At 43.3% G+C, this 17,161-nt stretch overlaps 1 protein-coding gene across 2 annotated transcripts in view; it reads left to right on the top strand.

Moving 5' to 3' along the window:
* The first annotated feature begins 2,234 nt into the window (after positions 1–2,234).
* SMYD1 (SET and MYND domain containing 1) overlaps positions 2,235–17,161 on the top strand; it is a 51,866-nt gene continuing 36,939 nt past the window's right edge. For both annotated transcript variants that reach the window (XM_044294338.1, XM_044294345.1), the window contains exon 1: positions 2,235–2,505. In XM_044294338.1, the coding sequence (XP_044150273.1) occupies positions 2,384–2,505 (122 nt within the window). In that variant the 5' untranslated portion in view covers positions 2,235–2,383. The remainder of the gene's footprint in view (positions 2,506–17,161) is intronic.

Raw genomic sequence — 17,161 nt, forward strand, 5'->3', positions numbered from 1 at the left:
AGAATCTAGATGTGAGGAGAAGAGGCAGTGTCCGGAGCAGGAGAGATAAGTTCTCTGTGCGGCGATCTCTGAGCCGGAGCTTGTGTGCGGCAGCCCCTCTCATAGTGTATGACAGGAGGCTGCTGCCCAGTGCTTCCTATGGAGCCCTTGACTGTAATAGGGCTCCATAGGACATTAGTAAAATTATCATAGACTCCAATACTAAGTGTAAAAAAAAAAAGATTAATAAAGTTTTTACAAATAAAAATATATAAAAGTTCCCCAAAATGAGAATAAAAAATGTAAAAAAAAATATAATACACATCATGGGTATTGCCACGTGTGTAAACGCCCCTACCATCAAAATATAAAAGTATTTATCCCATACAGAAAAAGGCGAAATGAAAAAAAAGCGTCAAAAAGTTGTACAGTACAGATAACCCTCAAAAATAACCCTCATACACATAACTACAAAAAAGTTATAGGGGTCAGAAAATGACAGAAATAAATATATTTTTTTATTTTATTTTTTTCAGCATCAAAACGCAAGGAAAAGTATACATATGCCGGATTCATAGTGACCTAGAGAATGAAGATCACTAGTCAGTTTTACCGCATAATGAACGCCGTAAAACTGTGGCAAAATTGTGTTTTTTTTACAATTCCACCACCTTTGGAATTTTTTCCCCCACCACATTCTATGCAATATTAAATGGTGGTATTAGAAAGTACAACTAAGCCCTCATGCAACTATGTAAATGGAAAATAAAAAAGTTATGGCTCTGGGAAGGCGGGGAGCAAAAAACGAAAAAGCAAAGTCAAAAAAACCTGTGGGGTAGAAGGAGTTAATATATTCAACTGAGCCTCTAGGAGCAACGGGGGCGTTGCTGTTACACCTAGAGCAGGCATCCTCAAACTGCGGCCCTCCAGCTGTTGTAAAACTACAAATCCCACAATGCCCTGCTGTAGGCTGATACCTGTAGGCTGTTCGGGCATGCTGGGAGTTGTAGTTTTGCAACAGCTGGAGGGCCGCAGTTTGAGGATGCCTGACCTAGAGGCTCTGCTCTCTCATCTGCTGCGTCCTCTGCACTTTGAGTGACAGGATCAGGCAGTGTGAATGTGATCGCGCCCGGCCCTGACTTCTCCTAAAGTCAATCAAAGTGCAGACGGCGCAGCAGTTACAAAGAAATCGGAGCCTTTGTATGTAACGACAAGACCTCGTTGCCCCTAAAGGCTCATTTGCACATATTACCTTTGCATGTTCTCGGACATATATTAAAGCATAATTTTTCTCAGCAGTGCGGGCACATATGAACATGGGACCAACACAGATGCCTTCAGCTGCCGAGTGGACATGTAACAGGTCAGCCAGTGTCATAGGTACAAAACTGCTGACAGATGCCCTTTAAAAGTACCGATACCCTCAGAGTACATGTTTATGGTGGAAGCTCAACTTTATCATTGCTTTATCTTCCATTTTAACCAATACATAGCACCCTCAACATCAGTTGGATTGGTGCCTCTAGATACAATATTCTGGTAACTTTTATCTCTTCCTTGAACTTGAAATGAATGTGAATGCAAATTCCCGACTTCCGAGATTTCCCGTTTCCCACAGGTGCAACTTGTACTATGGAGACCTGACTGAGATCGGTCCAGAATCATCTTGTAGTCCTGGCCGGGCACAACGAGTCACACTAACCTAGTGTGGAGATTTGTGCAGAAAGCTGGAGAACCTTCCCGAACGCCTTAAATACCTCCTGACGGTTCCTCCAGGATATTCTGTTACACACGTGGCTATTTTAAGCATTATTACATTGCATGGACTTTGCTGGATGCTCCTCGATACGTTTCTGGTGCTCCTACTACTACCGCTGCTGGGTTACACGATCCTGCCAATAAAACAGCTGCCGCAATAAAAAAATTTCCCTTCTATTATTCAATTAAAAGATCAGAGTAGGACCCAAGAGGGAGACAGACAGGACCTACCCTCTGCACGTTGTGACAGCTGCTGTCTCTTGATGTGGCTGGGCAACTGGTCTCCAGAAATAGACCACAGAGAAGAAAGGTTTCATGGAGCTTTTGTATAAGCAGAATATTGCATTATATCATGAGCTTTGGCAGAGGATACATTATATGAAACAGTGTCCAGGCTCTTTGGAAGGTATTTCAGCCATGTTGAAGGGTGAGGGCTTTTGGGACAAAGCCCTGAGAGAGTCTACAGCCACCTCTGAGCTGTGGGACAGGCAGAGAAGGAGGGGAGGGGGGATGTTCCTTTTATAGGACTGTTCTTTGGGAATGTGAAGGTGCTGAAATAACAGACGTGACTGAAGATTGGGGTAGTCATTCGCACAGCCAGGCTGACTTCACTTGTGTTCAGCTCTGGCTTGTGACACTTGCAAGGATGGAGAACGTAGAAGTGTTTAACTCTGAAGGCAAAGGACGGGGTCTCAAAGCCACAAGGGAATTTTGGGCTGGAGATGTCATCTTTGCAGAGCCGGCTTATGCTGCTGTAGTGTTTGACAAGTAAGTCGTTAGACGGACATTTCTCATGTTTTTCTGCATGATTTTGGTTCTCAACCACATGGACATCCAGCATGGCGGCCAGTTAAACAGAGATATAATTTCCTAGCAAAATATGTCTCTTTGATACGGCTTTCCAAGTTGATGTACAGTCATGGTTGTTGAATTCATGGAGGGGTCAAACATTTTTATTTTAGCTAAGTCAAGTTATTTTTATTATTTTCCTTTCTGATTATAGAGAAGATTTTTATGTGTAACTTCTGCACCATGGAGTAATTTTTTTTAGTGTTTTTTTAATTATATAGCACCAACATATTCTGCTATGCTGTACGGAGATTGACTGTTATAACTTAGTTCAGTAGTGGTCCTCAGAAGGACTCCCATACTAATCTTCCTATGTGTAATACACAGTAGAGCCAATTTCATAGGAAATTAACCTATCAGTATGCCTCTGGACTGTGGAGGGAAACCAGAGGAAACCCACCGGGCATGAGAAAAACATACAAACCCCATATAGGTACTATGAGAAATAGGTGATGAATGTATATATTTTTTCCAAATGAAGGTGATCTACCCTAAAACAATGATTTCGAGTTTCAAAATGGTTGTAATAGATTTGTAATAGACTTGCAGTAAATCTAGGGTGATGAATGGGTTCATTGTAAATGATGGGCGTAAAGGGACAACAAAGGGGTTCATTTTACATTCCCTAGTATAGGTTGTTTTGGGAGGTTCTGTCCTTGAGAACATCATAGGAGATGAGGGCCCTAGGTAGTTGCCCAGTGTGCCATCCTCTAAAACCGTCTCGATGGATCAATAACTGGCTATTGACATTTAAAGTCTAAATGTAAATCTGCTGTTAATTGTGTGATGAGCACCAAAGCCATTATATTATCAGCAGAGCTCACCAAACTTGGCTGGATCTGCCCTAAATATTTCATATCCATCAGCTTTAGGACAAGACTCCAATTACCTTTTTAGTATGACGAAACACATGCATAGAAAAAACAGCATTGTTCACCAATAATGAGCTGTCTGAACCACATAGAAGTGCCAATTGAAAGGATCATATCATTAGGACAACCACTTTTTCTAAAAGCGACAGGTCAAGTTGCTGGAAGCCTCAGCAGTCAGTGGCAGATGAAGCTGCTGGAACATACAGTGCTTTCAAAAAGCCTTTAGATCTTTTCACATTTTTCCCTCTTAGTTATGTTGCGGCCTTGTGCTACAATAAAAAATGTCAAGTTTTCCCCCATAATATACGCCATATAATGAGACAGTGAAAACAAAATTTTAGAAATGGTTGCAAATTTATTGAAATAAATACTTAACATTGTGCATGGACATAAGTATTCAGACCCTTTCCTATGACACTTGAAATTCAGCTCTGGGGCCTCCCGATTTTCGTCATCATATTTGAAATGTTTCTACATCTTGATTAGAGTCCACCTGTTGAAAGTTCAGCTGATTGGACATGATTTGGAAAGACACAGCCCTGTCTATATACTGTCTCACAGCTAACAATGAATATCAGAGCAAAAACCAAGCCATCAGGAGGAAACAACTGCCTGTGGAGCTCAGAGACAGGATTGTGTAGAGGCATGGATCTGGAGAAGAGTACAAAAACATTCCTGCTGCACAGAAAGTTCCCAAGAGCACAGTGGCCTCCATAATTCTTAAATGGAAGAAGTTTGGAACAACCAGGACTCTATCTAGAGCTGGCGGCCCCACAAAACTAAGTAATGGGGGGAGGGGGGGCTTTGTAAGAGTGGTCATTCTGACTAAACTGCAAAGAGTCTGTGTGCAGATGAGAAAAACTTCCAGAAGGTCAACCATCACATTACCAATCTGGACTTGGCAGAGTGGCTAGAAAGAAGTCTCTCCTCAGTAGAAGACACATGAGAGTTTGCAAAAAAAGCATCTAAAGGACTTTCTTAGAGTTTGAGAAACATGATTATCTGGTCTAATAAACCAAGATTAAACTTTTGACCTTAATTCTAAGGTTTTGGAGGAAACCAGGCACTGATCATCACCTTTTTTATACCTTCCCTACAGTGAAGCATGGTGGTAGCAGCATCTTGCTGTGGGGGTGTTTTTCAGCCATTGGGGCAGGAAGACTGGTCAGGGATGAGAGAAAGCTGACTTGACCAAAGTACAAAGTTCTGATTGAGTGCTCTGGACCCCAGACTGGGCCAAAAGTGCACCTTCCAACAAGACAATAACCCTAAGCACACAGCCAGGACAACACAGGACACCTCTGGGAATGTTCTTAAGTAGCCCAGCCAGAGTTCCGACTTGAACCAAATTGAACATCTCTGGAGAGACCTGAAAATGTCTGTCCACCGACAGTCCCCATCCAATCTGACAGAGCTTGAGAGGCTCTGCAGAAAAGAATGGCCCCAAATCCAGGTGTGCAAACCTTGTGGCATCATACCCAAGGAGACTGGAGGCTGTAATCAGGGGCAAACCGACAGGGGGGGTCCAGTGGGTCTGGAGCCCCCCAGCACAATTCATATATATATATATATATATTTTTTATCCCTCAGGACCGCACCGCCAATCGCCACAGGGCTCATCTTCATATTCATCTCAGGACAGCGATACAGATGGCTGTGCTGCGGCGGGGCAGGAGAGGGAGAGGCGTCTTCCTTCCCCGTTCTTCTTATAGGCTCTAGTGCCTGCAGCCTATCAGAGGCTGGCTCAGGCGGAGCAATGACGTCATTATCATCGCGCCGCCTGTGCAAGGCAGCACACAGCAGGAGACACAGGCCAGAAGAGGCCTGCAGCGCATCGCTGCCAGCCTCATGAAGGTAAGTATTAGTGTTTTTTTTTAATATAGATTGCACATTATAGGGGGCACCTGGTGACACTAAGGCATTTCTTACTGGCCCATTTTTTTTCTTTTTGGGGGGGGGGGGGGAATTATGGGGGGCATTTCTTACTGCCCCATTTTGGGGGGGCGCTATGGGGCATCTGGTGGCACTATAGGGGCAATATTTGGGGGCACTATGGGGGAGTGGAGCACTATGGGGGCACCTGGGGGCTCTAAAGGGGCCTTTTTTATTGGCATATTATGGGGGCACTATGGGGGCATTTTTTATTGGCACATTATGTGAGGCACTATAGGGCATCTGGTGGCACTATAGGGGCAAAATTTGGGGGCACTATGGGGCAGTGGAGCACTATGGGGGCATCTGGTGGCTCTAAAGGGGCATTTTTTTTACTGGCACATTATAGAGGCACTATGGCATCTGGTACTAAGGGGGCATTTTTTACTGGCACATGGGAGGCACTATAGGGGAGAGAAGCACTATGGGGCATCTGGTAGCACTAAGAAAGGGCTTTTTTAACTGGCACATTATGGGGGCACTATGGGGAAGAGGAGCACTATGGCGGCATCTAGTGGCACTAATAAGGGGTATTTTTTTTACTGCCATATTATGGGGGCATCTGGTAGCACTAAGAAGGGCGATTTTTTTTTACTGCCACATTATGGGGGGATCTGGTAGCACTAAGAAGGGGGATTTTTTTACTACCATATTATGGGGGCATCTGGTAGCACTAAGAAGGGCGATTTTTTTACTGCCATATTATGGGGGCATCTGGTAGCACTAAGAAGGGGGATTTTTTTGCTGACACATTATAGGGGGCACTAAGAAGGGGCATTATTTACTGGCACATTATGGTGGAGAGGAGCACTATAGGGGCATCTGCTGGGGGCACTAAGAAGGGGCATTTTTTTTACTGGCATATTAATGGAGACACTATGGGGAAGGGGGGAGGAGCACAATGGAGGCATGTTCTGGGGGCGCTAAGAGGGGGTATTTTATACTGGCACATTATGGGGGCACTATGAGGAAGGGGGAGAGGAGCACTATGGGGGCATTTACTTCGGCACTATATAGGGATATTTTATACTAGCATACATTATGGGGACTCAACTGCAGGCACTAAGCTACTGACGGCCACCACAGAGGTACAGCTTTTGGGGCAATATATTGTGCTGCACTGTGGCATATGGTTCTCCTGAGACGGTATTTTGCTCTATGGTATTGCTGACCTTGCCTACTTGTGTTGCCCAGCCTTCTGTCAATTTGGACCCGCCTACAACATAGGGCCACTTTTAAGTTTTTTTCCAGGGCCTCTTGAAGTTCCCAGTCTACTCCTGCAGGTGGGAACTTAGGAATGGAGCATATTAGAGCAAAAGCTATGCAATGTATTTACAAAGTTACTCAAATAGTGTATATACCATTTAAAAGTAAAAGTAAGGTATTGATCGGTTCTCATAAGGTGACCCAGTGGTGCATGGAGACTTATTTTTCAGGAAGTGCAACATTAGAAAAATATTAAGCAAAAATAGCTTATGCTAGCCAAACTCTTCCATGAGGAAGTGACCCATCCATAGAAAGCTGTTTTGGGGTACTTTCCCCTCTTTTCTACAGAGCAGAGTACTGGTTGGCCAGATGAAATGCCTTAGATGCAGCTTAGGAGGATAGGGTTTGTTTTGGTTCTCATTGGAGAGACTCATTTTTCAGGCAATGCTCCATGGGGAAAATATAAGCAAAAGTAGTCATCCAAGAGAAAGAGTAACCCATCTATTGACAGCTGTTTTATGGTTCTTGTCCCTCGATTATTCTAGCCAAACTCTTCCAAGAGGAACACCCACCTACAGACAGCTGTTTTGGGGTTCTTGTCCCCTTATAGACAGCGTTTTTGGAGCTGTTTTCCCTCATTCATGCTAGCTAAACTATTTCAAGAGGAAGACCCATGTATAGACAGTTGTTTTGGGGTTCTTGCCCTTCTTTTTTACAGAGCACTTGTCCTTCTTTTCTACAGAGCAGAGTACTGGCTGGCTAGATGAGATACCTTAGATGCAGCGTAGGAGGAAGCGGTTTGTTCTGGTTTTCATTTAGGAGACTTTTTTGTTAGGCAATGCTCCATGGGAAAAATATAAGCAAAAGTAGTCTTCCAAGAGGAGGAGTAACCCATCTATCGACAGCTGTTTTGAGGTTTTTGTCCCTCGATTATTCTGGTCTAAACTCTTCCAAGAGGAACACCCACCTACAGACAGCTGTTTTTGGGTTCTCGGCCTTCTTCTGTACAGAGCAGGGTACTGGCTAGATGAGATGCTTTAGATGCAGCTTAGGAGGTGAGGGTTTGTTCTGGTTTTCATTGAGGCTAGTTTTTCAGGCAATTCTACATGGGAAAAATATCAGCAAAAGTAGTCTTATATACAAAGGATATAGGTTAGATGAGATGCCTTAGATGCAGTTTAGGAGGAGGTTTTTTTTCTAGTTTTCAGGTTATGCTCCATAGAAAAAATATATAAGCAAAAGTAATCTTCCAAGAGGATGTGTGACCCCTCTATAGATAGCTGTTTTGTGGTTCTTGTCCCTTCCTTATGCTGGCCAAATTTTTCCAAGAGGAAAACCTATCTATTAAAAGCTGTTTTTGGTTTTCTTGTCCCCCCTATAGACAGCCATCTTTGGGTTCTTGACCCTCTTCTGTACAGAGCAGGATACTTGCTAGATGAGATGCCTTAGATGCAGGCTAGGATGAGAGGGTTTGTTCTGGTTCTCATTGAAGAGGCTAATTTTCCAGGCAATGCTTCATGGGAAAAATAAGCAAATGTAGTCTTCCAGGAGGAAGCGTTACCCATCTGAGGGAGGTTCTTGTCCCTCATTTGTATAGAGCAGGATTCTGGTTGGTTAGATGAGATGCCTTAGATGCAGCTTAGGAGGAGGTCTTGTCCAGTTCATATAGAAGAGGCTTATTTTTTTAGGCTATGCTCCACGTGAAAAATGTATACAACGAGAGCAGACAATAGGCTACAAAGTCGTGTAATGTAGGATTATGGATCATTGTATGCCTGTATACCCTTTTATTGATCGCCATTGAGTGAAGTTTTACATTAGAGCTTTGTGAATGTATACAGGTCACATGGAACTGTAGTGACAGATATCAGCAGACAGAGCACAATGTTACTGAGTCGTCTGTCATGAGATACGTCCATTAATATCTATGCGGTGTAGCCCCAGTCAGTCATATGCCAGTATATTAGTTACATCTCCTGTGACCTTGTGCGGTGCTATGAGCATGACATAGAAACTGTATACCCGACACTTAGCTTTACTTACTGTATATATTATTATGTAAGGCAGACGGCATCACTGGATATCTTCCCAATGGGCCTTATAAAAGCACGCTTGGATAATTCATATAATTCATACTATCTCTAGCTCACCTATTTGTGCCAGTCTTAAAACAATCCAATGTCTGTCTTCACTTCTGGAGGTTTATCGATACAGGAGTTGGGTACCAAAGTCCTAGATGGGTGATTGCACTGACACGCAGAGATTTGTGGGCGCTCGTTTTTTATCATACCTGAAGAGCTACATTCCCAGTTTTGACAGCGGCCACGTATCAAAATCTACATGTTGATTAGTTGTATCATATGCATTATCTATATGTGTAAATGCAACCTTGAAGGGAGTCTGTCAGGAGTTTTAACCATGCTGAACTGCTGACAGCACTAGGTAAAGGCTGAGGAGAGCAGGACAATCATACGCTTCGTGAACTTATCTCATCACGAGCAGTGTGAATATATAAAATGTTATTCTTGAATTTTGGGAGCTTCACTTAAAGGGGTTGTCTCACTTCAGCAAATAACATTTATCATGTAGAGGAAGTTAATACCAGGCACTGACTAATGTATTGTGATTGTCCATATTGCTTTCTTTGCTGGCTGGATTAGTTTTTCCACCACTTTATACACTTCTCCTTTCCATGGTTACGACCACTCCGCAATCCTGCAGTGGTGGTCGTGGTTGCAGAGTATAGGAAAAGGCACCAGCCTATGGGCGCTCCCACGGTCTCGGCCACCAGAAAGGCTGGTACTTTTTCCTATAGTGTGCAAGCACGGCCACCGCTGCTGGATTGCAGGGTGGTCATAACCATGGAAATGAGCAGTGTGTAGTCTGATGGAAAAATGAATCCAGCCAGCAAAGGAAGCAATATAGATAATAACAATACATTAGTGTCTGGCTTCTATTAACTTTCTCTACATCATAAATGCCGCTGGCTGAAGCGAGACTACTCCTTTAAGGTGGCCATACACATTAGTCTAAAGTTGATCAAAGCGGACAATTTCAACCAAAACAGCCGTTCATCGGTTCCGAGGGGCGCTGATTTTGGAGCATTCTGCCTCAATCAGCTCCAAAATGCCTCAAAACAGCCTCCCATTCATTTCAATGGAAAGCCGCACTTGCTTTTTATTAAATTTCTTTACACAGCAGCATTTTTTATTTTTTGTCTCAGATCTTCTTCAAAAACTTCAAGCAGAAAATTCAGCTTTGTAAAGTGAACACCCATTGGTTTAAAAAAGCGTCAAACACATTCAAAAACACACACAAAAAAAGCGTGTTTTTTTATTTGTACTGACATAAAACTTGCGTATTCTGCGCTGATTTTTTTAAAGCATGCTTTTTAGAAATCAGTCAAGTGAACTGGCCCTGAATCGGGTAAAATTTAGCTGACCAATGACCGACCACTATTGGCTGAAAAGTAGTCAACTGTGTTTAATATTTACATTCAATAGTCAGACGAAAGATCTTTTGTTCAAGGAAAGATCATTCTTAGAGGAAAGTTCTTTCTTTGAAAGATGGTTCCCAGAAATATCTTTTGTCCATCGTTCAGTTTCTCCGAACATGTATGGTCAGTTTGAACAATATAGACTATAAAGTGTATGGCTCTGTCTGTGAGAGGAACGTTCACTACTAGATGATTGTTTGGTCAACTTCTGGTCAGCCATCAACCAACTGCTGTCTAATGTTTGTGGCCAGCTGAAGTGTCTAAAAAGTTTACTGAGTGTTTCAATAATAACCCGGAGAAATAAGACTGAAGCTCTAGAGCAAGGATCAACAACCTTCGGCACTCCAGGTGTGGTGAAACTACGACTCTCAGCATGCACGCCTGCTTGGCTGGTCTCAGAACTCCCACAGAAGCGAGTGGAGCATGGTGGGAGTTGAAGTTTCACAACAGCTGGAGTGGCGGAGGTTGCCGACCCCTGCTCTAGAGTAAAATACACTTGTACAGATCAGTACAAGATAATGAATGCACTGGATTTACAAGGTTAAAGGGGGGTTGTCTCACTTCAGTAAGTGGCATTTATCATGTAGAGAAAGTTAATACAAGCCACTTACTAATGTATTGTGATTGTCCATATTGCTTCCTTTGCTGGCTGGATTCATTTTTCTATCACATTATACACTGCTCGTTTCCATGTTTACGACCACCCTGCAATCCATCAGTGGTGGTCGTATTTGCACAATATAGGATAAAGCACTAGCCTATGTGCGCTCCCACGGTCCCGGCCACCAGAGAGGCAGATGCTTTTTCCTATAGTGTGCAAGTACGACTACTACTGATGGATTGCAGGATGGTCTGTAACCATGGAAACGACCTGTGTATAATGTGATGGAAAAATGAATCCAGCCAGCAAAGGAAGCAATATGGATAATCACAATACATTAGTAAGTGCCTTGTAATTATTTCCTTTACATAATAAATTACTAGAGTGAAACAACCCCTTTAAGCTGGATTTACATGGACCAGTGTTTGTGCCGATAATGGGGAAAGAAAGTTCCTATGAACGCTCGTTCCCGATAATCTGCCCAGATCACCTGATGAACGACCAAAATGCTTGTCCACTGGGTTAGATGATCTGAAGTTAAACACCTCAGTCATCGTTCCAGGGCAGCAGATCTTGCTGTCTAAACAGTACTCTGCTGCACAGGAACAATTATTTTTTATGGTGACGAGCGATAGCAGCAGCTGTCACTCGTCTTCATAGTGTAGAGGGGATCTCTGCATGTAGCCGTTCACTTCCACTTAAAGAGGCTCTGTCAGCATGATCAACCCTATTAAACCAGTCATACTGCCTGGTAGTATTTATCATACTGATTAATACGATACCTTTCTTTTGCCTGTATGCTGAACAGCTGAAGAGATATCTGTATAACAACCCCTGTGTTCTCCACAGTCCCCTCTCCTCTTGATTGACAGGGCTAGACATCATCATGCTGAATTCAGAGCTGTGTCCTAGCATGCACACATATCATATACAGTATACTACATACTGTAGCCTTACCACATTGAGATATGCTTAGAAAGCTAATATACATATTACTGCTTTATTCACAGGTGCAATATGCAATTATAAACACATCAGTAATATCTTTTTACTTTCTATGCATAAAAAAACATGATTCTCTACGTGGTAATGCTGCAGCTTAGTAGTAAGTAGGCAGTCTTGCATGTAGACATCCAGGTTTGAATCCTGGGAGAGAATTACAGATTGTTTTCTTCAAATATATTTTTTCCCTCATTTAACACGTAATAAAAGTCTATATCCTACTGATAATAATGTTTTTTATTCTTAGAAAGCTAATATATATTGCTCGTTTCTTTATAATAATATATTGTACTTGTGTATAAACCAGTAAAAGGTTTTAGGTTTCTAAGCATAAATCTTTTTTGGGGGGTCCTTTATTAAGACCCGCATTTCAGACGCAGGCCTCTACATAACTTCGGTGGATCCACCGCCGCTCCTAAATATATGCCAGCTCCCTTGCTAGGATAGATTTAGGCTATTTTCTATGCCTAAAACAGGCATAGAAAAGGGCCCGTCCTCTTTCGCCACCCACACCACACCCACTTTTGTAGACCTGGAGTGAGCGGGGAAAAGTTACAGATTGCAGCGCAAAGAACTTGCACCAGAAATGAGCCTAATTTAGACATATTTCTGTAAGTAAATGACCCCTTAGATTCTTAATATAGTAAAGCCTTTTATATTATTATTATTATTGTATATATTATTTATTATAGTATATCCTTTTATTATGGGTTAAATGAGAGAGAGAAAAAACTGAAAATATATATATAAGTCTCTCCTGGGACTTGGACTTAGAATCTCTACATCCAAGGCTGACCACTTATTACTAAGCTATAGGATTGCCATGTAGAGAAAGGTTTTCTATGCTTTGAAAGCTAATACAAATTACTGATGTCTTTATAATTGAATATTGTGCCTGTGAATAAAGCAGTAATTTGTATATTAGCTTTCTAAGCATATCTCAATGTTGTTAAGCTAGTGTATATGATAGGTACATACTAGGGCACAGCTCTTCCCTCAGCATATTGATATCTAGCCTTGTTAATCAAGGGGAGAGGGGAGTATGCAGTACACAGGTGCTACAAAGCAGTGCTCCAAGAATTTAGGCCAGCCCTCTGGTGCTCATCATTTGCAAATGAATAAAAATGCAGATATCTCTTCAGCTGTTTAGCATACAGACAAAAGAAAGGTATCTTTTTTAACCAGCATGATAAGCCCTACCAGGCAGTATGTCTCTGACAGTTGCTCCTTGCAGCATCTAAAGGAACAGGATAGAAAACAGCATAGAATGCTGGACCAGAGTCAGGCCCCACGCTAGATATAACATAGTCTATCTCTTTTGTATTGAGTGCTCCTCAGGTTATGGGAGATAAAGACAAGTGAATGTCCAACTATAAAAAAAAATCTGACTTGTGAAGGGGAAGAAGAAAGAGATGTGTTATGGAGATGGATAGAGAGTTTGCAGTAGCTGTCAGTGGGTCATTCACTATGAAGCCAGACTGTCTATGTTTGACTTCAGAAAAATTCAGGGAAGGAGTCGTCCAAGCCTTCTGTTCAGCATCCAAACATGAGCTAATTCCCTGTTGTGTCACGGGACGTGTTGCCAGACTGAACGTTACAGCTTATACTTCTAGATCTTTTTGCATACTGGTTATATATTGCATTAAAGCAATATTTCAAGTTACAGACCACATTGTTTTCAGATACCTCATTACAGAGGAATCCTCATTCAGGACCTCCATAAATTACATAGAGCGGCTACAACGAGCATCAGTCACTCTCCTGAGGACCTGGCATAATCAGTGCATTATCCTCACCGTCTATTGCAGGCATGGCCAGCGTGAGGCTCTCCAGCTGTTGTAAAACTACAACTCCCACCATGCCCTGCTGTAGGCTGATAGCTGTAGGTAGCCTGGGCATGCTGGGAGTTGTAGTTTTGCAACAGCTGGAGAGCCTCAGGTTGGCCAGCCCAGGTCTATTGAATGCAATGGAGTCCTGTAATGCTTCATTTCCCCTATGGAGGCGCTGTTTAGGAAGTGAACACTTGCTGCTTTCTTCCCCAACTTAGTTTCCCACAGCATAGTTTCCGGTGAGCATTCTTACCAGTAAGGATTTTCCCGAGTGAATGCCCTCTTTAACCCTTTCCTGCAGATGGAAATGCTGTCATCTGATTTGCTGGTGCTTTGCTGCAAATGGACGTCAAGTGGATAGCAGAGGTGCAAATGCTGAGCCCATGCCATCAGCACCGGGTGCAACAACTGGTCGGATCCCGCAGAGGGGCAAGCGCCGATGAATGTACTGATACCTTTCACTTAGCGATCTGTTGCTTCAGTCTGGCGAAAGAGTACTTTTTATCCATATGCAATGGACATCAATGATGATGGTGGTTATAGTACTCATCTTCTCTAAAGACACTTTGCAGTCTCTCAGCAGAATCTCAGGCATGCAATAAGGTTCTTGTTAAAGGGGTTTTGCCATCACATGCAATGGGGACATATCACTAGGATATGGCCCCATTGTCTGATAGGTGCGGGTATCACCTCTGGGACCCGCACTTACAACGAGAATGGAGTGAGGAAATTAATGGTGGGCGCACTAAGTGTCTAGTGATATGCCCCTATTGTCTGTGATGGGAATACCCCTTTAAGTCCTTGTGCAGTTCCCGGACTGAGGGGTGCAGGACTGAGAGATGGGTGGCCAATCCGTCTCAAAGTATTGAGGGTGCTTTTGCAATATTCCCTTTCCACTGCATCACTGATTAAGGTTCTCCGAACTTGAGCCTAGTTTTGAAGGGGGTTGAACAGACCTGCCTTTACTCCAGGCTGCTTCAAACTAGACTTTCTCAACACTAACTAGTCAGGGGGGCGGACTTAGTCAATCTCCTGACAACGCAACGCAATTTATAACACCAAAAATAAGAACACCACACAGTATACTCAAAATTCCAAAAAACATGATCTTTTTTAAAACAAGTTCAAATAAAAATGATAATCCATAATTCAAAACGAAGACAGATCCATACCCACACAGATCAGAAAACTTTGCGGATCCGCAAAACACGGATACCAGCCCTGTGCGTTACGCATTTTGCCCTATATAGAAATGCCTATTCTTGTCTGAATAGGACATGTTGTATATTTTTTGCAGGGCCATGGAACGGAACCACGATGTGTTGTCCCCATGAAATGAATGGGTCCGCACCCTTTCCGCAAAACTGTGGAACAGATGCGGGCCCATTCATACGGTCGTGTGAATGAAGCCTTAAGGTAATGCGTTATCCATGCTGCTCGGTGAACAGCGTGAATTGAAAGTGCAAATACAGTGGGACAGATATATAAATGTCACTGCGTCTGGAAGGTGCCCTGATTTGCGACCTAGTTTGTCACACACTCTTTCTGCACCAAATATATGAAGTGTTCGCGACACAAGTTTCTGACACGCTAGACAAAAGATTTTTTACACTTTTGCACCATATTTTTGTCTGTGCCTACTTTGCGCCTTGTTTGGGTGCAGACAGGCGGTTTTTGGTGCATGTTTTGGAAAAAAAACGATATTAAGAAATCCCCAGGTGCTATAAAAAGCGGTGTAACATTATGATATAAAGCCCTATGGTGCATTGTGTCACATCCTCCCTTCACCACTCCCTAAAACAGCATCATGCAAGAAAATGTGGTTTTGGTCCGCCTCCGATACGCAAAAGATACGGACAACACGCCCATGTGCTATCTGCATCAGCAAGTCCGTTCCGCAGCCTCTTGTCTGTTTTGCGGACAAGAAGAGATCTCGGCCGGTATCTGTGTTTTGCAGATTTGCCATGTAAAGGGGCCCGTAGACACATTTAACACTCCAAATCATAAATATGGCACAAATGAAACGGGACAGGCACAATATTCTGGTGCAAAATAAATCTTTCTTAATATATCTGCCCATTGTTTTTTTTTCTCTGCACCCCCTATAGGTATTCCTGCGACTATATCTCCCAGCATGCTCTGTAAGCTGCAGGACATGCTGGAAGATGTACACTGAGCAAAAATATAAACGCGACACTTTCGGTTTTGCTCCCATTTTGCATGAGCTGAACTCAAAGATCTGAAACATTTTCTACATACACAAAAGACCTATTACTCTCAAATATTGTTCACAAATGTGAGCACTTCTCCTTTGCCGAGATAATCCATCCCACCTCACAGGTGTGGCATATCAAGGTGCTGATTAGACAGCATGAATATAGCACAGGTGATCCTTAGACTGCCCACAATAAAAGGCCACTCTGAAATGTGCACAGTTTTGCCTTACTGGGGGGGGGGGGGTCAGAAAACCAGTCAGTATCTGGTGAGGTCACCATTTGCCTCACGCAGTGCAACACATCTCCATCGCATAGAGTTGATCAGGTTGTTGATTGTGGCCTGTAGAACGTTGGTCCACTCCTCTTCAATAGCTGTGCGAAGTTGCAGAATATTGGCAGGAACTGGAACACAGTGTCGTATACGCCGATCCAGAGCATCCCAAACATGCTCAATGGGTGACATGTCCGGTGAGTATGGTGGCCATGCAAGAACTGGGATGTTTTCAGCTTCCAGGAATTATGTACAGATCCTTGCAATATGGGGCCGTGCATTATCATGCTGCAACATGAGGTGATGGTCGTGGATGAATGGCACAACAATGGGCCTCAGGATCTCGTCACGGTATCTCCGTGCACCAGTGGTTGTTGTCCATAACATACGCCTTCCCATACCATAACCCCACCGCCACCATGGGCCACTCGATCTACAACGTTGACGTCAGAAAACCGCTCACCCACACGCTGTCTGCCATCTGCCCTGATCAGTGAAAGCCGGGACTCATCCGTGAACAGAATGCCTCTCCAACCTGCCAGACGCCATTGAATGTGAGCCTTTGCCCACTCAAGTCGATTACAACGACAATGAACTGCAGTCAGGTCCAGACCCCGATGAGGACAACGAGCAGATGAGCTTCCCTGAGACGGTTTCTGACAGTTTGTGCAGAAATTCCTTGGTTATGCAAACCGATTGTTGCTGCAGCTGTCCGGGTGGCTGGTCTCAGTCGATCATGGAGGTGAACATGCTGGTTGTGGAGGTCCTGGGCTGATGTGGTTACACGTGGTCTGCGGTTGTGAGGCCGGTTGGATGTACTGCCAAATTCTCTGAAACGCCTTTGGACACGGCTTATGGTAGAGAAATGAACATTCATTGCATTGGCATCAGCTCTGGTAGAACTTCCTGCAGTCAGCATGCCAATTGCACGCCACCTCAAATGTTGCAACATCTGTGGCATTGTGCTGTGTGATCAAACTGCACATTTCAGAGTGGCCTTTTATTGTGGGCAGTCTAAGGCACACCTGGGCAATATTCATGCTGTCTAATCAGCACCTTGATATACCACACCTGTGAGGTGGGATGGATTAAGTGCTCACTAACACAGATCTAGACATATTTGTGAACAATATTTGAGAGTAATGCGTCT

This window comes from Bufo gargarizans, chromosome 1 (genome assembly GCF_014858855.1).
Source record: "Bufo gargarizans isolate SCDJY-AF-19 chromosome 1, ASM1485885v1, whole genome shotgun sequence".
NCBI classification, from domain to species: Eukaryota; Metazoa; Chordata; class Amphibia; order Anura; family Bufonidae; genus Bufo; species Bufo gargarizans.